We start from the raw sequence: 23,508 nt of genomic DNA, 5'->3' as shown, positions 1-23,508 counted from the left end.
CACACGAGGAATGCATCAGTGCAGAAAACTGACGAGAAAAAAACATCATAATTTGTTTTAAAGTAATTAAAGTTGTTTTATGTAAATTATTGAGAGAAACAACCAAAAATTTACTCCCTGTGTATCCATAGACATGAAGAGTCGCAGTTGGCCCTTTTCATAGAGGCTATTTTGACGTCACAATAGGACACCAGGTGAAACTAATAGTTAACGAAGCCTGAGTTTTTTTCTGTTTCTGTCTCCTGTCTCAGTGTCACACTCACCGAGAACAGAGGTTTTATTATTTATAGAAATGCTACAAACACCTGTGAGTTTTTCCTGACATGACAAGTAAATATTTCTGCTGTGAAAAAGTCAAACTTGCCATCTACTGGATTTTTGTATATTTTATAGGAGAAATAAAATCATTTCTCGATAATGAAATAAAACATATGCTACCTTGAGCTTAAAAACACCAAAACATGTCCATTATATTAAATAATACAGTATGGCCATAAAGAGAAAAGACTTTGGGGGCCACAATATCTAAATGATTCCCTCGATTTAGTTATTTTGAGGCAAGATTTAACCTGCTGCTACAAAATATTTAAAGAATGAGAACAAGTTTTTTTTGTCTACCAAATTGCGAGAACAAGTTGTTTTTCATTGCTTAAAATATTTTTTAAGAATAAATTATATTTTGTGGATGCAAATTACTCAACTTGAGGTGACAAGTTCAATCTTGTTGCCTGAAAATTCCTAAATTAAGGGAGCAAGTTAAATCTTGTGTCCTCAAAATAACTCAAATGAGGGGACAACGTGTATCTTGCGGCCTCAGAATAATTTCTCTCTTTCTCCGCACCAGAGTCCCGTAGTAACACTCTTTGGGCTGAGGTGATGAATCAATTACTGACAGTATATGTGTGTATGTATGTGACTGAGATGAAAAAGTATGACGACACATGAACAGGTTTGTGAAAATTGTGTTTTAATATATCAAAATTTTCATCCGGCACTTTTTAGCAAATACATAAGACTGTGAAATTTGAATCTTTATGATTCAACAATGTAATTATTTACATACTTAAACACTACAGCAACAGAACACAACAAAAACAATCAAGCTTTGCTCTTCTTCTTCACCGAGCATCAAACACAACCACTGGAAACCAAGAGTCGAGGAATGATACTAGGAGATCATGGCCGTAAGTGACAACAAAAATAGGTTATTAACATCAAAATATTGGTAGTTCAATTGTAGTTTTGCTTTTTTGTTTTGTTTTTTTCACAGGAGAAAGAAGAACCCAGCTTAAATCTTTATTTATGTACTTGTTATTAAAATAAATATGGGTACAGTTTCCCATGAGACAGTCTCAAAAAAACACATTCAAAAGGATACATCTCTTAGTTCTCTTCTTGTACATAATCCTGTAGCCGCACTCCCTGCATCGGATTGGATCCCGGGCCTTAATTTCATTTTCAGTGTGACATTCTGCAAATTAACATAGAACAAATATTACAGAGAAAAACTTCAGTTGGCTGATTTCTTTATGAACAAAATACAACCAAATAGATGCACAATGTAAATAAAAATTAAAATTCATATAAAAAAAGACAATGACCCCAGTTTATTATATTACATTTTCCTTGGCAAGGTTTTTAAAGTATGAAGTTCCATAGTCACTGCTCTTGCTTAACCTGTTTACTTTAGCATAACCAGGCATTAATAAGAACATGGATTTGGTGAGAATGTCTGTGTGTGTGGCACAAGCATCACTCAACAAAAATAAAAAAAATTATTTTGGGTGCAAGTTAAACTGACAGGATGTGGCAATTGCGGTAAGAATACATTTAATTCCATAAAAATACTTCAACGTCAAGTACTCAAACCCCTGCAAAATCAGTACAAACACATCATTAATAAGATGTTAACAGCATTTTGACCAAAAAAAAAACCACTTCTCTTGGAGCTGTAGGACTAAAGGTATACTTGATGAGGAACCATCCAAACGTACACATTAGTTTAAGTACACAACAATACATAAATATTCATACGAGGAATATTCAAGGTAGTAGCAGGGAAAGTTGCATCATGGTGGTATCAACTGTATTAAACAGTAATCTTAGCACAATAATATTTGCAAAGTAAAGTTACCTCCACATATATAGATCATGGGCTGCTGCTTGGGCGGTTGGAGATCTTTCTGTGGATCCATTTACTATCCTATAAAATAGAGAGCAGAGCATTCATATCAATGACGTCGGCTTCTTCACATGCTAACACAAAAACAGCGTGGTGTAGCTAGGATTGTAGTATTAGCTTCGGCAAGCCGTAGTGGACAACAGTGCCTTCTAAAGAACTCTAAATACGTTATGAATGACGTGCATAAGGAAAAAAAAAACAGAAATGCTGAGGGAATAAAGCAGTGAACTCACAGGATTTTGGAGTTAACGTTGATGTTCAGTCGTCGTTTCATCGAACACAACTTCCTGCGCACATGCGCGAAGTCTTCCTCCACCTCATAGCAACATGTCTTGTGATTGGTCAGAAGATTCTCCTTTATATTCATCGGTGAAAACATAGAATGTGAATATATAATATGCTTAGATAAAGTTCAGATCAGTTTTCATTACGGGAGTTATTTGAGGTGATGTGTTTTATTTTGGGACACCGTGTTTTGTTTTTGTTTTCCTTTTTTTTTCCTTCCAACCGACAGGGGACGCTGTGGTGAAACTGCGCCCATTGACAGGCAGACGAAGTCTCAGCTGGTTTGCCATTAGTTTCGACAACAACGAGTCTCTCGACAATGTTCACATCGTGACTCTTTGACCAAACCCACCACTGCTATTAATCTGCCTTTTTATTCATTGACGTTGTAAACAATGGAACCATCTGCGCCCAAAAGGTTTGTGCTCATCTAAATGGTGTTAAGCGTGATTGTAGGCTCTTAACTAGCTAGCCTAGCTAACGTAGGCGGTAGCCGTCGTACGACTAGCTGATTGCGGCTAACAGATAGTTCTGCTTGTCTTCTCTTTTGCCGTTATGTTGGTAACTTTGGACTTTGCGTAGATGTCTTGTCAGTGGCGTCTTGGTCGAAATAACAGTTGTGAAAAGCTCGACTACCTTCCTGTTCTGGTTCGTTTTGAGTCTTGCTTGTTGTCTAAATTAATACCTCAGAACGTCAGGGGACATTTAGGTCTGCGGTATCATGACAGCATGAGCTACAAATGAATTAACGAATCAGTGACGCCCCCGTTGGACAAAATAGTTTCCTTTTTATAAGCGTTTTGTCCATTGTTTTGATCACATCGCCAACAATAAGAATATTGTCCAAATTAATAATCTAAGGATTTTATTTATTTATTTATTTATTTATTTGGTCAAAGAACATATTGAAGTAAAGCTGACCGGTATGTTATCCATGTTGTGTTTTCCTGGTCTGGAGGCTTGAATATTCAGTAGAAATGAAGTAATATCATTCCCAACGCTTAGAACAGTTGCTTCATCAGTAGAATGTCAGCCAAAGTTTAAAATTCTTTATTTATTTATTTATTATTGATTTCCACTTTTTTCCCCCAGCAAGCTGAAAAAGCTTAGTGAAGACAGTTTGACCAAGCAACCAGAAGAAGTGTTTGATGTTCTGGAGAAACTCGGTGAAGGGTAAGAAGTTCTTGTTTTTCCTATGGTGACTAACTTTTATTTCCAGGACTGACGGTGACTAGGTTGCCTGTGAGGACTCTTTTCCCTCCATCAGTGGATGCAAACACAACAATAAGATACTTTTTATATTGCACAGTTTTATGTTAACAAAGTAAAGCTTTTTGATATAAAACTGACTTGGATTCTTTTTTCTTTTAATGTGGTTTTTAGTTCTTATGGCAGCGTGTTCAAGGCCATCCATAAGGAGTCAGGACAGGTTGTTGCCATCAAGCAGGTTCCTGTGGAGTCGGATCTGCAGGAGATCATCAAGGAGATTTCCATCATGCAGCAGTGTGACAGGTTAGCGGAGACCGCACCTTTCCCCTCGCTTTTATTTACTACAGACGTTTTTTTGTTTTTCCGTTTGCCGCTACGACTCTGTCTGTCTTATACGTTGCCTGTCTTTGGTTTTCTTTCAAGTCCTTATGTAGTGAAGTACTACGGCAGCTACTTCAAGAACACGGACCTGTGGATCGTCATGGAGTACTGTGGAGCCGGCTCTGTCTCAGACATCATCAGACTGCGTAACAAAACGGTAGGAGCTTACTTAGATTTCCAGCTGTCTGCTGAATCAAATGGGGATTAGAAAAATTGCATTTGGCTTTTGATTTTTCCAAAAGTTTAATTGGCTCGTGCTCCTCCAAATTTACAAAAAAACAAAACAAAAAACAGCCAGGTAATTTTTGTGTTATTCTGCTAAAAGCAATTCAACAAACAGCAATGCCAATGTTTACCCTTTGGCTATGATGATTATATTTTCATGTTCTTACTTCTTGGTTCTTTGCCCACACACAAACACACCCTCTCAGCTGACTGAGGATGAGATTGCCACCATCCTAAAGTCGACGCTGAAAGGTCTTGAATACCTTCACTTCATGAGAAAGATTCACCGGGACATCAAGGCTGGTAACATCCTCCTGAACACCGAGGGACACGCCAAACTGGCCGACTTCGGAGTTGCGGGACAACTAACGGTAACATCCTAATAAAGGAGATGGGGACAACAGCAGGACAGCTAGTAGAAGTAGTTGCTGACAGTAGTTTATTATTTGTGTACTACAACTACAAAATGTAATTTTTTATTATTATTATTTTTTGTGAGTCTATACATTTATTTGGAAGCGTGGTTAGGAGTGATTATGATGAGCTATATTTCCTCTGAAGGACACCATGGCGAAGAGAAACACTGTGATAGGCACTCCTTTCTGGATGGCCCCGGAGGTGATCCAGGAGATCGGCTACAACTGTGTGGCTGACATCTGGTCGCTGGGTATCACGTCCATAGAGATGGCCGAGGGCAAGCCTCCCTACGCAGACATCCACCCAATGAGAGTGAGTGTAAATGTATTTTAAGAAGAGTCAGTCGACTTGCTTTAAACAGACTTGTGGTACTAAGAAAACCTTCTGTGACCCTCCAGGCTATCTTCATGATCCCCACCAACCCTCCTCCAACGTTCAGAAAGCCGGAGCTTTGGTCAGATGATTTCACAGACTTTGTCAAGAAGTGTTTGGTCAAGAATCCAGAGCAGAGGGCGACAGCCACACAGCTCCTACAGGTAATAGGACAGAATGAGACATACACCTGTCATAATAGAACTTCAAGGAGGAAGCAAAACTCTACCAATACTTTAGTTTATGTGTAAAACACCTTGTGTAGACTGCCAGCCCAAATCAGATTTCTGGCATACGATATTCAGATGACTAAAAAGAAAAAAACCATAACACGTTTTCTTCGAATCTCATACAGACCGCACTGATGTTTTAAAGTGGAGGTACGACTGACTCGTCTTGGTCTGGATGCTCTGAGTGCACCAGTAGGATTTCAAAGTGTCTTTTGCATCACTCACTAGAAGCTCAGCATCAAAACTTGGATGGGAGAAGTTACTCAAAGCCCTAAATGTGATTTAATGTAGCCAAGCTTACTAAGCCAAGCATGAACATGGTGGTCAGCTGAGATAGTGTCTGTATGCACGTTGGCTGGAGGTTTCCATGCAGCCAAAGTCTCACAGCATGCAATGAGGTTTCAGTGCAAAAGAGAAAGAAAGGAAACCTATCAGATATTTTCCCTGACGCACACGTCTGCAATCCATGTAGACATGCTGGCATTACCTGGAAATTGGTGAATACTTTTTTCCCTGTCAATGTCCAGCATCCGTTCATCAGCCAGGCCAAGCCGGTCACCATCCTGAGAGACTTGATTACTGAGGCCATGGAGATGAAAGCCAAGAGGCAGCAGGAGCAGCAGCGAGAGCTGGAGGAGGAAGACGACAACTCTGTATGCACTGGACTCCAACACACACACAGTAGCTTCATTTGGCGACTGCAAGACTAATTAAGTGTCCCGTGTCTGTCAGGAGGAGGAGACAGAGGTGGACTCTCACACCATGGTGAAGTCAGGCTCGGAGGGTGCAGGCACCATGCGGGCCACCAGCACCATGAGTGACGGGGCACAGACGATGATCGAACACGGCAGCACCATGCTGGAGTCCGACCTGGGCACCATGGTTATAAACAGTGACGAGGAAGAGGAGGAAGAAGATCGGGGATCGATGAGGAGTGAGTGCACACACTAATTTTATTCTAAAGATGGAATGATGTTTCTGTGTGCAAAAAGGATAACAACCTGAGAAGTTAAACTGTTAAACCCGGGTCCTCCCTCCTGGCCTGCAGGGCACGCCACCCCCCAGCAGCCCATTAGACCGTCCTTCATGGACTATTTTGACAAGCAGGACTCCAACAAGGCAGCGCAGCAGCAGGAGAACTATAACCACAACCAGCCTCAGGAACAGCCCAGCTACCACCTGCAGTCCAAGAACATCTTCCCCGACAACTGGAAGGTGCCTCAGGATGGAGACTTTGACTTTGTGAGTAATGTTCTCCATGAGTTTGCTGTGCTGGAGTAAATGGAAATTATTATACTTAGAATAAATGGACGCCAGTTCTGTCAAAGTTAGCAACGAGACAACACTAAATATGACTCATCCATTTTCCACTCCTGTCTCTCTGTGTTTTTTTCGCTGCCTAGTTGAAAAACCTGGATTTTGAGGAACTGCAGATGCGTCTGAGTGCCCTGGATCCCATGATGGAGCGGGAGATCGAAGAGCTCAGACAGCGCTACACTGCTAAGAGGCAGCCCATCCTGGATGCCATGGACGCCAAGAAGCGACGGCAACAGAACTTCTAAATCCAGACTCTAGTCTGGATTTTCCCAAAAGACAGCATTAAGACAAAACAGGTTTAAGTGACTCAGAAGAGCTGAGACATCACTCTTGTTGGAGGCCTGCTGCTGGTCTGCTATTTGGTCTGCAGACAAGGATGGACCAGTTGGATTCAGTGGTTTTCTGTGAAATTGGATGGTTCTACCTGAGTGACTTCAGCTCCTGGATTCCACACTCACCTGTGTTGTTTCCATGCTTTTATCTGGATGCTGTTCCTCAATGTTCTCATGTTTGCTCCTGCAGTTCTTGTTTCCATGAATGGCGCTGCGAGAACCAAGCCTTGGCAACCAGAAAGTTAAAAAAATGAATCTCCCCTTTATCACGTCACACAGATAATCCCCTGGAGAGCCTCCAGAGGTCAAGAAGGATCTGTTCTACGTCATCCTCCGGCAGCAGAGAGGTTACAAGCAGTGCGGTCACTGACTTTTTACTTTGACTGTAAATATGAGATAGAAACTAGTTTGGAAATAGCTGCGACAAAAGCTGTGGAGGTTCGTCCATGACCAAAGACAATCAAAATTTAAGTTGCAAATGCCTTAAAATAGTTGGCTTTCATAAACAACAACAAACAGCAATATAAAAAGTCATCACTTGGTTTCCTTTTCACGAGGAAATATCTGTCAGGACGGCTGAACTCATTCAGAAAGTTTAGAAATGATTGTGCATGGTTTTTATTTGTGGAGCAGAAGGTTAGTTCATTTGTCTTTATGATCATTAGTCATTTTTCTCTTCCGTTCTGATATGGAAGGACTTCCTGTATTTTAGTGCCTCATGACAGTTGTTCGTCCCTCTCAGGCTTCTCCCACTGACATGGAACTGGTTCAGTGCCTGTTAATGATCCTCATTTTGAACGGTCCCGAGCGTTCTCACCTAGAAGAACCCCTAGATCAGGTTTGTGTCAGGAACCGAAAAACGCTTTGTTTTTCTGGTGAACTGTAACATGTCCAGTACCCCCCCCCCCACACACACACACACACACACACACACACCCTGCAGTCCAGCAGATGTGAGGTGTGGTCAGAGGTCCGCCAATCAGGGTTGCATCACTGGATGTGAGCCAAAGAAATGAATGAATCCTGGTTTTGATTGAGTCTCGGTTGTTTAGCTCATCTCGCCTGTCGTCACTGGTTGAGATGCAGGTGCAGACGCGGCTCCGCCAGGCATGTGACTGCCGTCATGCACAACCTCCACTGATGATGCAATAGTTCCACTCAAACGGATGAGAACACACCAGACTGAAAAACGGAACCAAGGCTCACAAACCCTTGAATGGCACCGCTTCAAGGACCAATATCAGTTTGTTGGGAAATCGGCAACTGATCACTGCTCCCAATTGAAGCCTTTCACTTGCCTGGTGACCTGAATGGAAACTTAAATTAAATTCATTCCAAAGTATAAATCTGTATAATTTCCATAGAAGCGAAACCATTCCATAAATTATCTCGCTCTCTAGTCTTAAAATATTCCACTCATATACTTCCTGCCATTTTCTCTGATTGTTCCACACCGATCGAGATTGATCTCTAAAATGTTTCACGCAGATGTGAAGAACCATGAAAGTGAGGATGAAAACGGCACTTAGGATGTCAGAGACGAAAGTTGTCCACCTCAGCAGAACTTCAGAGTCACGATGGTACTCGGACAGATGTGACTTTCAGCAGCGTTCAGAATTCATTTTCAGGCTTCTCTCCTGCCTCAGCAAATATAAGTGAGAATGTTACAGTGACGTCTGATCGGTGAAGGATTTGTGCTTTTGTTGCTCGTTCACAACCGTCGACTCGTCTCAGGTCGGCGTCGTGGGCGAGGTTTGAGGTGCAGAGTTGTGCTGGCGGTAAACCGCGGCGATGGTTGAATAACCTGGTATTACGTGAAGGAAGCAAATTCCTCTGCTGGGACTTTTTTTTTTTTTTTCCCCCCACACGTGCTTCTAACGACCCTTTGAATGCATTCTGTCCTACTACACGCATGTACATCTGCAGGTTGCTGTTACATATGAATGTTGATATGCAGTCTTGTTGGCGTGGATCAGACCGTACATACACTCTGCATATTAAGTGTTTTTTTTTTAATTTTAATTATTGGATTAACACACGTAATCTTCTACACACTTGTTTAACTATCTTACATCCCATCTGATGAGCAGTGTAGCCAGAAGGAGCTCACTTTTAACATCCCGAGTCCAAATTTTAAATCGGTGTTTTCTCTCCCTTTGACTGGTCATGCCTATAAGTTGTTGTTGTTTTTTTTTTTCTTCTTCAGGACACTCGTTTGTAACTACGCAAAATTCATTCACGGTCTCTCGCTAATCTTCACGCTGAGCTGCGTTGGCAACGTACAAGCATTCAGATTTTATTTATTAAATGTGTTTGAAGCTCCTTTATAAGACTGGATTATATATCAAAGCTAATGCGGCTGTTTATGTTTTTGCCCCTTGTCAACTACATGTAACTTAATTTTCTGTGCATTTTTCAATGGAGCATGTTTATTATTTTGCTGTAGTGAAACACCATTGTTTTACCTGCACAATTAAAAGTACTGTTAATATGATAGTTTTTTTTTTTGTTTTTTTGAAAGAGAAACTATTTACTCTGTAAAGGTTCTGCTTGGAATCTGCTATATAGTTATCTGATATCACTTTTTGATATATATATATATATATATAAATATATATCGTTTATATGATTTTGTTTTCATTTATTTGATGGAATAATGACAAGGGCGTAGAGTCGACTTTGAGCATTTTATGTTTGAACCAGTTTAATTTATTTCCTGTTTTGTTTGTAATACCTTTATAAAGTTTTAAACTGCAAGAAACAATAAAAGTTACTTTTAGTCAACCGTCAACTCTGTGCCATTGTGTTTTATCTTATCTTTGACCTCATAAATGGAGACTTGAACCTGCGGTTGAGCAAATGACCAAATGACCACATGGCAGGACGCCTGTTTTACCGTAACGGTTTCACTACGGGTGCAGTTGTTTTTCATTGGGAGGCGGTTTCGGAAAAGCCTCCACTAAAAATTCAGCCATAAATTTTACGGCAGCAAATTCCTATGTCTTTTATTTGGGAGAATTTTGCTCCCGATGATTTCTGTCAGGCGGTCTTCCACGTGGTTAAAGCTTTACATTGGTTCGACTGTAATCTTCTTCTTTTGCTAAACCTTTGTAATGGATTGCGTTGTCTAAATGTAAACAGACTGAGATAAAACCTAAAAATTAGCAGTAAATAAATCTGAAAATCACCATAAATTTGATAGAGGTGTCAAATTTTGGTGGAAGTTTTATGTCCGCCTTGGTTAATGACCATGACCTGGACTTAGTCTCTGTTTGTCCGTCATCACCTGACCTCCAAAACACCTCAGTGACCTGCAGTGTGAGGGAGAAGTTTGACCTTAAAATTTTCTGACAGAAAACAACAAAAAAGGCCTACATTTCACAACTTGATTCAACATTTTTAATTCAATTTCTCACCAAATCTTAACTAAATCAATGTGATATCTAAAATTAACCAATGACTTGTCTTCTAACAAGGTAAGTGTCTGTCTAAAAATCTGAAAACAAGACAAGAAGAAGACTTCCAATGGACTTTGCTTTATAGACTGTACTTCTTCATGTGATTTCCTCCGTTCTCTTTGGCAAAGATTTGTTCTCTGTGAGAAGGATAAGCTCTGCTGAAAGAAAAAAAAAAAAGCACAACTTGGTGGTTTCCCTTGGAGGCCAGTATTCTATCAGCAAACCTTTAGAAAGGTTCTATTCTGACCTGAACCAAACCACAACCACAACCTCCTCCGATTTGTCATCGGAGGCCAGAAAACGATCAGGGCCAACTTGTCCCTGATGAGAAAAATCCCGTCTGAAAGAACGTCTTCAGGGCAAACTTGTCCCATTGTTTTCCATCTGCATTCAGGGCCAGTCCGCGGCTTACAGAGGTCGGAGTGAACTTTCTTGAGGAACCATGTCTACTCTCAGCAGAAAGATCGTCCACACCGCAGCAGCCCCCGCTGCTATCGGCCCCTACAGGTGAGAAATCTCCGATCTGGCAACACGGGACCAGGTGCTGTGACGTTTCAACGGTACACACGAGGACCGTTGAACATCTGTTCGGGGGCGGGTCGTAGGTGGACGGTGAGCTCAAAGCTGCTTGACTCGACCTCACAATGACTTGAACCTTCAGCACAGCAGCCGCAAAGAGGAAATCTCCTTAAAACAAAATGGCAACAATTCGTCGGCAGATCACTTACACGCCAAAAGCTCCCGTCAGGCAGGGAATATACAGGTAAAGTCCTGCAAGTCCTGCTCTTTAGCATTTATTTATTTATTCAAAAAAAGATAACACTTAATCAGTTGCAACTGCAGTGGCAACACACAAATGGTGGGTGTTCCTGTACCGGCCAATTGGGTGTCTGTGGGCGGAGTTAACTCAGGAACGTCCAGGAAGTCAAAGGGCAGTTATTCCTGAATTTAACTACGTATGTTCTCTTTAATGATGCATGCAAATGTGTGCAATCACGACGTTTTTCTATGCAAACTTCAGTTGAAATAAATAATGACACAATTGTTAATGTTTTTTTAAGAATTGTGTAAGGATTGACTCAGAGTTCACAATCGTATGTAGAGAAATGCACCTTTAATGAAGCGTGTGTGTGTGTGTGTGTGTGTGTGTGTGTGTGTGTGTGTGTGTGTGTGTGTGTGTGTGTGTGTGCGCGTGTGTGTGTGCGTGTGTGTGCGCACGCGCTTTGGCCTCAGTCAGGCGGTGGTTGTGGACAGAACCATGTACATCTCGGGTCAGCTGGGATTGGATGTGGCGTCCGGACAGCTGGTTGATGGAGGCGTTCAGGCTCAGGCCAAGCAGGTGATGACCACCGACCACGTTTGAACACTTCCTCAAAGCACTTTTGCCTTTATTCTCTTTGAAGAGCCTCTCAGAAATACCACACAACACAGAATCTACCAAAATTCAAATTCACCTCAATAAATGTTGCATTCACAGGGGAAAGAAACCTGTGACAGTTCTCATCTTCATGTTATTAAGTCACAATAAATTAAATATATTGACATGAAAGGTCAGGTTAAAAATGGTCATCATTTTCCAGGCTCTCATCAACATGGGGGAGATCCTCAAAGCTGCTGGCTGTAACTATGGCAACGGTGAGCGATCACAACTCTTCGTATGGTGTTTTTTTTTTTTTTTTTTTTGATGTTCCATGAAGTGGAACAAACAGTCCGCCTGACGCGTCGTTTCCATTTCAGTGGTGAAGACGACTGTGCTTCTCGCAGACATTAAAGACTTCAACAGCGTCAATGAAGTTTACAAGACATGTAAGTCAACACTTCCCCGCCCAGAGGTGTACATGCATGCAGTGATATTGCTTTTATTATTAATATGAATATTATTCTCAACAAAATCAAGATCACTTGTTCCATCTGTGGTCCACCCCAACGAGTTACCCTCTCTATTTAAAGTCAGAAACATCACATTTCAAGTGGAGGCGCTGCAGCAACTAGCGCAACGTTAGCTTTGCATCTCTAACCATTTCATTAACATTTTAAATGTCATAAAAGTGGTGTTCATTTGTGTAGATTATCATGCAAAACAAAACTTCAAATTTTCATAAACTTTTGTTCACTACGGATCTTATTTTTTGGGGGGGGGGGGGCTGCAGTAAACCAAAATAAAGTAAAAGAAAAAAAATCCCATTAGCTTTCATCTGAGGGAACCCGCGGTGATGCTAAGAGTTAGCTGTTAACCTGCAGTTAACCTCACACAGTTCAGCCGTGAAAGATCCTCACAATGTGTCTTTAAAGAATGAAAAGTAAGTAAACATTTGAGTCACTGTGGGTGAAGGAAGCGAGCAAATGGTCTTGCAGCACAAGAACATGTTGGTTTTGGACTTTCGTGGTAATTAAAAAAAAAAAAAAGAAATCTCCAATGACTGCTGTATGGCCTCTGTCCCTGTGTCCTGATGGGATTGATCAAATGTGCTTGTCATAATAAGAGCAGCCACATGGGGGCAGTGTTTAACCTGCTGGTTAAAGTCAGTGTTGGAGCCATCAAATCACCTGTATACCAACAATTGTATTTAATAGGTCACTACAGCACAGTGAGCCTCCTTGCCGGTTGTGTTTGAATGGAGGACTGATCTGTGGTCAGTTCCTCTTTCTTATTAAGCGCTATTAGTGGATTGAAACAGTTGTAACAGCATTTCTGCAGCATGTTAAGGAGCGATCAAGCAAGATTGAGCACCCTCCTGATGGGAGGAAGCAGAAATGTCTCTTTCTACGTTCAGTCACTTTAACCCAGGTCCTAAATATCGCCCTGCGTGATGGCGACGGTTCCTCTACAAACCTGCGGAGGTCATGCAGGACAAAGCGCCTCAGGTTTCACCGACATGCTCTTCACTTGCTCAGCTCTTCTGCTCGAGCGTCCTCTCACAGGCTGCTCAGCCGGGGCATTTCCTCTCCTAGCGCAGCAGGCAGGTGTAATGGAAGCTGCAGTGACTTGTAACTGGAAACCGCCGCCATGCAGGTGTAACACAACCCCACCTCCTCGACTCAGGTACAAGCCTGAACTCCAAAGTCGGCTTGAGACTAAACCGCAGACAGGGAAAAATTTCTGTCCCTGATGAGACGAAGGAGAGGACACGCAGAATGGTCATCCAATTAACTTCCAGCTCATTAGATTAGTTGCCGGGTAAATTACACAATGAATCACTCCTCAACGAACCAGGGGGACAACTTGAGACTGGAAATTCACTTTCGTAAAATCTACATCTGTGGATCAGTAGCTTGATTAAAAAAACAACTCCTTAATAATTATGCATAATTATAACTTCTGTCTTGATTATTATAAAATTCATTCATAAGTTTTGAATAAGATTTTCACTTGTAATAAGTAAAATAATATACCAATAGAAGTGTTTTTTTTAAAGATATATGAAAACAATTCAGTATTTCCCTGAGATGCTGCTTGTTAAGCGATTGTGTCGTATATTATTGATTAAAGAATACTTTTGGAAAGTAGAAAAATATTCTTTTAGTCGATTTTAGTTTTAGTCTTAGCAGCAAAAATTCAAAATTAAAAGAAAGCCAAGAGGTAAACTCAGAATTATTCTATCAGAATTGTTTGTCACTGACATTTGTTTCGACTGCAGAAGATTCCCATATTTCAGACTGGCCCAGGGGCTTTCTACCATTTAGGAATAGCTGCATGAGAGTCTGATGTGTACTTATTATGGCCTTTTACTGCTTAAGGCTTTAATGTAATCATTCATGCACAGAAGATTTCACCTCATAACCTCTGAGCTTTGCTTTCCTTAAAATCTGAGCATGTCTGTTTATCTCCCTCCAGTTTTCAGCTGCAACTTCCCGGCCAGAGCTGCCTACCAGGTTGCTGCCCTGCCCAGAGTGAGTACAAATACGACGTGATTCATATAAATACTGCATGTGGGGAAGGTTTAGAGTTCATGGTAGTGTGGTACAAGTTCACTCATGTGTGCAGCTGACTTTGCTGTGACTGGCATCTGAAATGGTGCTAATCCATATTGTTGCAATGCTGACAGGAAACAGGCTTGAGGCAATGTTAGTAGTAAAGCTCCTGGGTGTGTGTGTGTGTGTGTGTGTGTGTGTGTGTGTGTGTGTGTGTGTGTGTGTGTGTTTGTGTGGTCCTTTGTTGGACTATTGTGTTCGCCCTAAATATGGTCTTTCTCTCCTCAGGGCGGCCTGGTGGAAATCGAGGCGGTCGCAGTCGTCGGTCCTCTCTCAGACTCCTGACTAACCGACCATGTTGCAAACAAGTTGTAGTCCAACCATCACGGGACCTGATCCAACTGGAAGCCATATCTCTTACAACACACACCAGACCAAACTCGGGTCGTGATGAGGCTCTGACCTCTGCAGGGGACCGACTGCACTGCTGAACCATTTCCAGTAAATCCCAACCCTAAATATCAGTCCAGCACTTCATCTAACCAGCTTGCTCGTTACAGTGACCAGCTTCATGTCACTGGAACTTCCTCTTTTTTCTGTTTTCATAACATAGATATTTCACATACATTCGGAAAAGGTAGGTCTCACTAACACATGAATAAATGAGTGAAAACCCAAGAACTTTGAACGCTTATTCAGTTAAAAAATGTCAAATATATTCTCTCGTTACCCTCAGTCAAAGAAGTAAAGAAAGTACCTGGGTTGAACATGAATTTTAAAGTGGCCTTTTGAATTTTGCTAGCATTTCACAGCATGTTGCAGCTGCCAGAGCGCAATCCTAACACACAGACTCGGACAATCTTCATAAGTGTGGGTCCTACTGTGGAGCAGCGCGTCCTATTTATTACAGACACGGTGATAAAGTCAAAGCCAGCCGCCGAAACACAACTTCATTCCATAAATCAAATATTTTGGCTTTGGTTTACATAGTAATGTGGATTTGTAGAAAAGAAAGTTTGTGGATTCATGCAGAATATGTTCCAAAATAATCTATTATAAAATTTTATACAGACAATAAATAGATAATTTGATGAGATTCTCTGAAAACACACCCCTAAGTGTTGTAAAATACAGTTTGCTAGTAGAAATTTAAGCCTTGATGAAGGGAAGAAGGCACAGTGATGACGAGAAACCCTGACTGACGGGAGATATGACGGGTTCTGCATCTTGGCAACAAGGCAACATATTACTTACACCCGCCTACACACACACACGCGCACTCTCACTCATGCATGCAGACGGTCACTTCCAAAGCTCTTGTACGAGGATTCATTCCCTCGGAGCTAAAAACAGAAACAGGAGAAAGTGTGTCAGAATGGAGCGAATATTGTTGTGTGCTTAACGTGACGTTCAGTTGAAACGGACACTCACCTGTTGCCTCCTCTGGTTGACACTCTGAGTCCGTCGCTGTGGCTTCTGCATTTTCTGCTAGAACAGATGCAAACAGCTGTAATCGGATTTCCCAAATTATGTAAAAAAACAAAATGCACTTTCTGGTCAAGGCAAGTGGTATTAAGCTTTCTTGAGGGATCGCTTTCATTAGATTCGCCCACATTTTGACAAATTGTGAACAGATTGTTGTCTCTTCCAATCTTTTTTCAGAGAATTTTACAAAAATGACTTTTTCTGAACTCCTGCAACAGTGATGGTGTTTCTCATAGATAATTGTGAACCGTTCTCACGTGGATTTGTTGTTTTGTACCTCTTATAAAACTGTTTACAGCCACATTATTGATCATCCCTGCAACCAAATACTTCATTTTCTTAAAGTCAATTCTATGTTGTTGACTTCTACTCCACCATGAATCTCTGCATCGCTCAGTACCACAAGTTAAGAATATGTTCTGTTTAAAACCTTTTAAATGGCTAAAAACACTTGACTGCTTCAGAACTGGATGAGCTGCCATGCCCTCTCTTTCTCTCTCCGTCCCTCTCTTTCTCTCTCTCTCTCTCCCCCCCCCCTCTCTTTCTCTCTCTCCCTCCCTCTCTCCCAGCAGGCCTGAAGACATCTTTCACCACCAGTGGAAGTCCTATCTGTGTTGACGTGCTCTAGTTTCTCTCTGGAATCAGATTGCACCTTAATAAGACAGTATTGATGGTGACAGTGTTAGTGACACACACACACACACACACACACACACACACACACACATTGGTACTTAAGGTGTCCAAAGAGGTCTGTGGTCAACCTGAATGCGGGTCAGGTTCAACACCAAAGGGGGTTCAGATCAGGAGTAGCCACTGTGACATCACACTGTACAGTGGTGTTGCAACATTCACCCACACATCAGGTGCATTGACAAGGATGTTAGGAAAGGTTGCACTTTTTCTAAAAATGTAATACTTAAAAAGGAAAATGTACACTTTTCTTTAATGGTGATCACAGGAACCATCTTTCTGCAGCCCTGCAGCCACTCTGAAGTGTCGGGGAAAGTCATGACGGGATCGTATGTTCCACCCACTAATGCTACAGGGGTCCTGTTTAGTTTTTCCTTCCAAGAATGACAGAAGCCATGTGCTTCAAAGTTCAGATGTGTCCTGGGTGTTTGAGAAGGCCGGCGTGGCGTTTTCAGTGTTTGTTCCCTAACAACAGAGCTAAAACAAACGAGCACTAACAATAATCAGCTTTGCAAAGTTTGCTCATGACCCTGAAGCGTCCTGGTTGACAATGCTGAATCCCACTTAGTTACTGTGATTTGTAGTTTTTCAGTCATTTGCAGGTAATAACTGATCAGCTGTTGAGCTGGACTCGGTTCTACAACAAGACATGTAACGTACCCTTCATGTGTACACAAGCCTCACACAGTGGAAGAGCATCCACATCGATCCCTGCTGTGGATCCGTCTCAGCAGAGATGCACCTCTGTCAGTGGGGGAGATGGTAACCTGAGATTCAGTCCACACCAAAAGCCACTTCCATAAATGCTAATAACTAACTAGATGTGACTTATGAGTACATTCCTGCGGCCTCCACTGGTGTGTTCATTAGAAGCTGATGTAATGTGTTGTTGGATACCACCTGGTTACTATTGCAGAGGGACTGTGGAGGGTCTAGGGAGGACAGAGGGGACAGTTTGTACCTGCGCAGCTGCTGGTTGGAGGAGGCGATTGACTGCTTAGATTCTTGCTACAGAAACGACTGCACTCTGAAACGTGTTTGGACTAACAGAGCGATGCAAGAGAAAAAAACACCTAAACTTCATGTGGTAAACTTTGGGGGAAAGACACAATTAGCCATCATTGCAAACAGCAAGTTTGATGAGAGGTGAGCACTTGTAAGCACACAAAGGTTAGCATCTTTATGAGCTTCATAACTTGAAAGTGTTCGGTCTAAAATGCGTTCACCTCAAGGTGTCATTTACATGAAAAAATGTCACACTGGTTCTGGTGATAACTTGAATCATTCATAGAAATAAAGTTGGACTAATCATCAAAAGATGTTCATAAAAATCAGAGGAAAATCATGTTTTTTCTGGGGCTCGGATTTTATAAACATTTTGAGGTTCCAAAAATTGGATTAAAACTGCAACTTAATTTCTATTTATGTAAATGCAAACTAGCATAGTGGGTAAAAATCTTGTGTCCACTCTTTTAGCTTCAACTGACCTTGCTGTGGAGCTGCAGGCTCAGAGGAGCTGGATGTTGTCTCAGTGGTGCTGCTTGTTGCTGCCAGAGCTTCTACAAGTGCTTCTGGGGGTGCTTCTGTTCCTGCAGGCGCTCCTGGGGGTGCTTCTGTTCCTGCAGGTGCTCCTGGGGGTGCTTCTGTTCCTGCAGGTGCTTCTGGGGGTGCTTCTGTTCCTGCAGGTGCTTCTGGGGGTGCTTCTGTTCCTGTAGGTGCTCCTGGGGGTGCTTCTGTTCCTGCAGGTGCTCCTGGGGGTGTTTGTGTTTCTGTAGGTGAAGCAGCATCTGTAGGTGCATTGACCTCAGCAGGCTGGAGCTCCTCCCCTGCTGGTGGCGCCACTTCAGTCTTGTCTACAGATGTTGCAGCAGATTCCACTGCAGGTTTTGCATCATCAGCAGACGACTGGTCTGGGATAGTCTCGCTATCCTCAGCTACGTTGCCATTCTCATTGGCTGCCCCTTAAAGGAACAGAAGGTGTTTTATTGTATTACAATTGAAGATCAAAACCACTAATTGAGGGCAATAATGCTGCTGCTGATGAGACAGTGAATAACGTAGGGAAAAAACATGTTCCAGATTATTTCTAACTTAAGGCAGTGAACCACCAGTCAATGAATCTGTGACAGCAATCACTTCACTTATTTTTGTAGACAAAATGACTGATTTACTGTATCTGCATCTGAATCTGAAAAAAATAAATTATTAGAGAATAGAAGAAGATGATGAAGATCAAAACTGAAAAGTGAAAATCATTGGCACCACACGAAGTTAATAATTGCTTGTGCATTTCCTTGTAGAACTTTCTGTTTCTGAAGATTTGCATTTGAAGTATTTGCGTGGATCACAGAAGTCTTAACTTTTGATGTTAGTTGCTCCTGATGTGTTTTGGTTTGCAGCCAATGAGCGTTGACACACACTCAAGATGTCACTGAGCTCATTTGAAATCAACACTAAGTGAAAGATTTCACTGGATTCCATTCGGAACAGCTTCATGATGTTCTTCTACCTTCATTTACCTTTGAGACTGTCAAAAACATGTAAAAGGTTATTTTGCAGTTAAATAATTGGTGAGACAGAAGATGCCGACTAAAGTCTGACTCTCTCCGGAGCGTTTAATGCATTCATCTCAGGTCAATAAGGTCATTTCTCTTTCTTGGCGGTGACAAACAGCATCTGTTAGAGCAAGCAGGTGTGATATGCAAAGATAAGAAAATATCCAGATTTCCATCTGACCTCTAAGTTGAAGATAATAGGAACCCGGCTGTCTCCAGCTCACTGTGATGTGATGCTATTTAAAGAAGAGTGCAGGAAACTAGTTTTCTGCTTGCCAGAGGTCAGGGTGAGTCCACCTTGAGCTCACCCCTTCAGCACAACCCTGAGTGTCAGCTGATGTGTGTTTATGCGTTGCTATGTGAGTTCTTGTGCGTTTCCGTGTTTTCACTTTGTTACTCAGCACTTATATCTCTTCAATGATTGCAAAGATTGAGCAGACACTTGCCAGGAGGTGGTGCCTCCTAGTCAATCCTTTACCAGTCTGATTTTTTGAGATGTGTGAAATAAGGCCTAATGCTCCGGGAAGGAAGTCAAATGTTGCTTATTCGCTCATAAAGAGAAAATGCCACTCTCAGACAGGACAGTTGGTTAAGTTCCCATGTTCATCCTGGACTGACAGTTATTTCACACCATAGCCTGAGCTTCAACAGAGGAGCATCCAAAGTAGCTTCTCTATTTCCTCCTGAAACCGTAGACCCTCATCAAATCTGCTTTCATGCCTGCGTCTCTCTCACGGGACAGCCAGGAAACAAAAGCTAAATAATGTCAATTGACACGGTGCTCAGGGAAGCTCTGGCTTTAAATGTAAAAACACAAAATACCCAGACAAGCACACTGACGGTAATAAGTAAGTAAGTCTATATAGAGAGGGACAACCACTATGATAACACCATATTTAACACGTAGATATTCTAGGCCTACCTGACAGACATTTCTCAGAGAAAATCCCAGGATGATTCACTCACTGAAACATTACTTTAAGAGAAGAAACTATTTTCATTCCATACAGAAATATGAGTTTAGCATATTGCACTTGCCGTGAACGCCACCTTACTCACCATACCAAGCCATTTGTCTGTATTTCCCACATATTTTTTACAGATGTTCATCAATGAGAGGTCAAGTTTCCTCTGCTTCACCTGTGGTGCTGGCTCCATTGCTCTCCCCGGGTTTATCACTGGGTCTGGTCGTATCCACCGCTGAAGTTTGGGAACTAGTCGAGCATCCCATCCTGACCTCTGCGCGCAGGAGACTGAACGGACTTCAGAGTTGACAAGTGATAAGTGAGTTGAGCTGCAATGAAGAAGTCGGACATAAATATCTTTGGAAATGTCGAGAAGTCAAAATTATGACCAGCAGAACTTCCAAAGAAGAAGAAAATAAGACGTGGCCGGTTAAATTCCTCTATATCGTGCGTAATTGCGCATCATTCTCGTCCAAAAGTGAGTGCAGGTCCCGGTGTTTTGTGTCTTGTAGTTTCTACGGAGTTTGACACGCAGGTGAAATGTAGTCTTTTGTTGTTTACTGTAACTCAGGCTGTTTCCAAGTGTCTGACGCGGGAACATAAATATATCACTCAGTCGGGGTGCAGAGGCCACCTACCGGGGTGGAGAAAGTGAGCAAGTGCAGGTAGGTGAAGTGTGCACAAATAAAAACCGCTCACGCGATAACAGCCTGTTGTCTATTATAATATTCATCTCATTTAAAAGTGTTGCATCTTTTATTTTATTCCAATACCACTGATGCTATTACCTACTGATATCTTAATATGCAATGTCATGTTTTAATCAACAGTTGGCCTGTATGAACCCTACATTTCAGAAACTACAAAAGACACAATCACGTCTGAATCTTCAACCCATTTAAGAGAGAAAGATCATGTTTATGGTCCTGGTTTTAAGCTCTGATCTCTTCTTTTATCGTACTCCATTTGTTCAGGCTGTTTAATGTTTTTTAAGCCTTACATTATTTTATACTTTTCCCTAATGTTTTTGGACGTGTGTGTGTACTTCGTGGATTAGTTCTATCAATTTATATCTTAACAAAGAGCTGACGTCTAAATGAGATGTACTCTGTGAATTTAAGCTTAAACCGTCCTGCGCAGTAGACCTTTGCGCAGCTCCAGCGTGACATAGCAGCGCAGTGCACGCCGGGACTTCCTTTCACTCCGAGGCCATATTGGTGTTAACCCACAGTAAGATGAGCTCCGAGTTTTCTGATTAAAAAACTACCATGATTACTTCATTTACCATCACGTTTGTACCCAGAGCTTAACGACCGTGTTCTCTTCTCCCTCGTCTCGTCCGCAGGTTGGCCTGGTCCGGACTTAAACCGCAAACATGGTGGCCGCAAAGAAAACGGTGAGTGGCGTCGCTTCGGCCCCGGCGTGCACGCGCTGCCGCGGTTGCTCCTGCTGCTGCTGCTTCACGTGGGGACGTGTTCCTCCCGGGGCCTACTCGCTAAATCGGCAGCTAAAATATACACAATAACTCCTAATCCGTCATACAAGTATATTTTTAAGCAGTGGCAGGCCCTGCTTTTTTAGCAAACTTGTTTATACTATTCTAATTCGCGGTCCTCTTGCCGAGGTTGGCTAATATTTGTTGCCGGCCCTGTCGTTACATTTTCAGGCGCTTATGCTAAAGTTACGTGAGAAGCAGTTTGTCAGTAATATGACAACACCTTCCTCGATACTCAGACGACTTGGTATGCCAGTGCTAACTAAGCATCCCGAAGTCCCAGCATTCCATGATTTTATTTTTTTTTGACGGTATGTGTAACGCTAGCAGCTTAGCAACGTAGCTCGCCTGTTGACTTTTCTCGTTCTTGCTTTTCAGAAAAAGTCCATGGAGTCCATCAACTCCCGTCTCCAGCTGGTGATGAAGAGTGGCAAATACGTCCTGGGTTACAAGCAGTCTCAGAAGATGATCCGCCAGGGGAAAGCCAAGCTGGTCATTTTGGCTAACAACTGCCCTGCTCTCAGGTACGTGAAGATGATGAACACCACAATTTTTTATTTGTGGTCAGAAGGAGCACTAATAGAGTTATGATGCCATGTAACTGATCTGCAACATTGAGGCTGTATCAGAAAAGTTCGATCAGATTTAAATGACTAGCAGGTCCTGATATCAGTATGTTTATATCGACACTCCTATAAAAGATTTTGCATTATTACCATAACTAAGATTAACTCTTTGAGGGAATTGTTGGTGTCATCAGAAGGGTTTGTGGATACACACTGGTAATGATGGCATGAAGTTAGTCATTACAAAGACATTCAGCCATGCTGGTCAGAAAGAATAACTTAGTAGTTTGATGGAGATGAAATGCAAAATCAATGATGATGCCCTTTTTTGGAGTGTGTTGATACCACTGAAGGTTTATTATTCTATTTCATTGTGTGTTCATCTGTTGCAACGTCAGCACTCAGAAGTGGTGTTCTGCTTCCACACTAATTGGGACTGTAGTTCTGTTAGCAAACAGCAGTCACACTATTGTTCTTGACATTTCTGCTGCACCTTGAGTCATGACCTATGTCATTCTAGTCTTCGTCTAAATGTGTAGCACAGAGAACCTGCTCCTTTGACTCACATTATGCTCTGTCTTTTGTTGTCCAGGAAATCTGAGATTGAGTACTATGCCATGCTGGCTAAGACTGGTGTCCACCACTACAGTGGGAACAACATTGAGCTTGGGACTGCTTGTGGCAAATACTACAGGGTGTGCACGCTGGCTATCATTGACCCTGGTGAGTCCACCGTGGAATTACCACACTTTGTAATGCAGTTGATCTCCAAGTTTTTGCTGTTAAGCCACAAGCATCGAGTCGGTTCTGGCGCCTCAGAGTTAAATCACACGTCACCGTGGATCAGGGCCACACTAGAACACTTGAGGTCATGGCTGCACTGGCCATGCCTCAGCTCATTTACCCAGTCAGAACGAGGCAGCGTGCTACCGTTCGCACTGTGGACAGTGGCCTGATAGGGTTAACCCAAACGTGCAAGTGAGCACACTCTCACAAATGATGCGGGAAAGTTTGTCCAGACATGAGCAACATTGAGGATATTTCATTGAGTTAAAAAAAAATATTAAAGTGCTTAATTCAACTGTAATTTCTATGAGAGCAATTGAATTATAACACCATTTAAAATAGTCACTATTGTGTGTGTGCATCATTTACATTCTCAAACCAGGGGGGGGCGAGGGGCTGCAGGTAACCACGTGCTTTAGCGTGGTACAGGGGAATTAGACCGATCGAACTTGTCCTTTGAATGTCGGACCTGCTCACCTGGATCTTTCTCTCTCATCAGTTCTTGAATAATTTCAGTTTTAATTGTGATCCCCTCTCCTCAGGCGATTCTGACATCATCAGGAGCATGCCGGACCAGCAGCAGCCCCCTCAGTAGAGCTGTACCCCCACCCCCTTGTTATAAATAAAGTTGGTGTTGACAGTA

The 23,508-nt window shown here is 42.1% G+C and overlaps 5 protein-coding genes across 6 annotated transcripts; 3 read left to right on the top strand and 2 right to left on the bottom strand.

The window, feature by feature from the left end:
• Positions 1 to 943: 943 nt before the first annotated feature.
• On the bottom strand, positions 944 to 2,554 carry polr2k (RNA polymerase II, I and III subunit K). The gene is made up of 4 exons (XM_086193234.1): positions 2,416 to 2,554; positions 2,135 to 2,203; positions 1,379 to 1,471; positions 944 to 1,141 (listed from the first exon to the last, which is right to left on the bottom strand). Exons 2-4 carry the CDS (start codon positions 2,193 to 2,195, stop codon positions 1,119 to 1,121), a joined length of 177 nt encoding a protein of 58 aa, XP_086049360.1. The 5' UTR covers positions 2,196 to 2,203; positions 2,416 to 2,554; the 3' UTR covers positions 944 to 1,118.
• Positions 2,555 to 2,630: 76 nt separating this feature from the next.
• Positions 2,631 to 9,712, top strand: stk3 (serine/threonine kinase 3 (STE20 homolog, yeast)). Its single transcript, XM_086193233.1, has 11 exons — positions 2,631 to 2,885; positions 3,560 to 3,640; positions 3,851 to 3,979; positions 4,100 to 4,214; positions 4,489 to 4,653; positions 4,844 to 5,011; positions 5,098 to 5,235; positions 5,829 to 5,954; positions 6,034 to 6,235; positions 6,350 to 6,543; positions 6,705 to 9,712. The coding sequence occupies exons 1-11, from the start codon at positions 2,863 to 2,865 to the stop codon at positions 6,861 to 6,863; spliced, it is 1,500 nt and encodes a 499-aa protein (XP_086049359.1). The 5' UTR covers positions 2,631 to 2,862; the 3' UTR covers positions 6,864 to 9,712.
• Positions 9,713 to 10,789: 1,077 nt separating this feature from the next.
• Positions 10,790 to 18,614, top strand: rida (reactive intermediate imine deaminase A). Of its 2 annotated transcripts, none has more exons than XM_086193592.1 (6): positions 10,790 to 10,915; positions 11,642 to 11,747; positions 11,989 to 12,043; positions 12,146 to 12,214; positions 14,244 to 14,299; positions 14,609 to 18,614. In XM_086193592.1, exons 1-6 carry the CDS (start codon positions 10,851 to 10,853, stop codon positions 14,663 to 14,665), a joined length of 408 nt encoding a protein of 135 aa, XP_086049718.1. In that variant the 5' UTR covers positions 10,790 to 10,850; the 3' UTR covers positions 14,666 to 18,614. The 2 variants fall into 2 exon arrangements, with proteins under 2 accessions (XP_086049718.1, XP_086049717.1); XM_086193591.1 differs by lacking the exon at positions 10,790 to 10,915 and adding an exon at positions 10,967 to 11,171 and having other exon boundaries at positions 14,609 to 18,609.
• On the bottom strand, positions 15,236 to 20,349 carry LOC147240573 (uncharacterized). Its single transcript, XM_086193590.1, has 4 exons — positions 20,194 to 20,349; positions 17,986 to 18,459; positions 15,752 to 15,805; positions 15,236 to 15,663 (listed from the first exon to the last, which is right to left on the bottom strand). The coding sequence occupies exons 1-4, from the start codon at positions 20,282 to 20,284 to the stop codon at positions 15,650 to 15,652; spliced, it is 633 nt and encodes a 210-aa protein (XP_086049716.1). The 5' UTR covers positions 20,285 to 20,349; the 3' UTR covers positions 15,236 to 15,649.
• Positions 20,350 to 21,133: 784 nt separating this feature from the next.
• rpl30 (ribosomal protein L30) lies at positions 21,134 to 23,508 on the top strand. The gene is made up of 5 exons (XM_086193593.1): positions 21,134 to 21,248; positions 21,364 to 21,414; positions 21,892 to 22,037; positions 22,672 to 22,802; positions 23,408 to 23,508. Exons 2-5 carry the CDS (start codon positions 21,394 to 21,396, stop codon positions 23,458 to 23,460), a joined length of 351 nt encoding a protein of 116 aa, XP_086049719.1. The 5' UTR covers positions 21,134 to 21,248; positions 21,364 to 21,393; the 3' UTR covers positions 23,461 to 23,508.

This window comes from Aulostomus chinensis, chromosome 22, assembly GCF_037954235.1.
Source record: "Aulostomus chinensis isolate RoL2024-O1b breed Wild chromosome 22, RoL_Achi_v1.0, whole genome shotgun sequence".
Classification (NCBI taxonomy): domain Eukaryota; kingdom Metazoa; phylum Chordata; class Actinopteri; order Syngnathiformes; family Aulostomidae; genus Aulostomus; species Aulostomus chinensis.
Note: the sequence above shows the minus strand (reverse complement) of the source record. Positions and strands in the feature narration are given on the sequence as shown.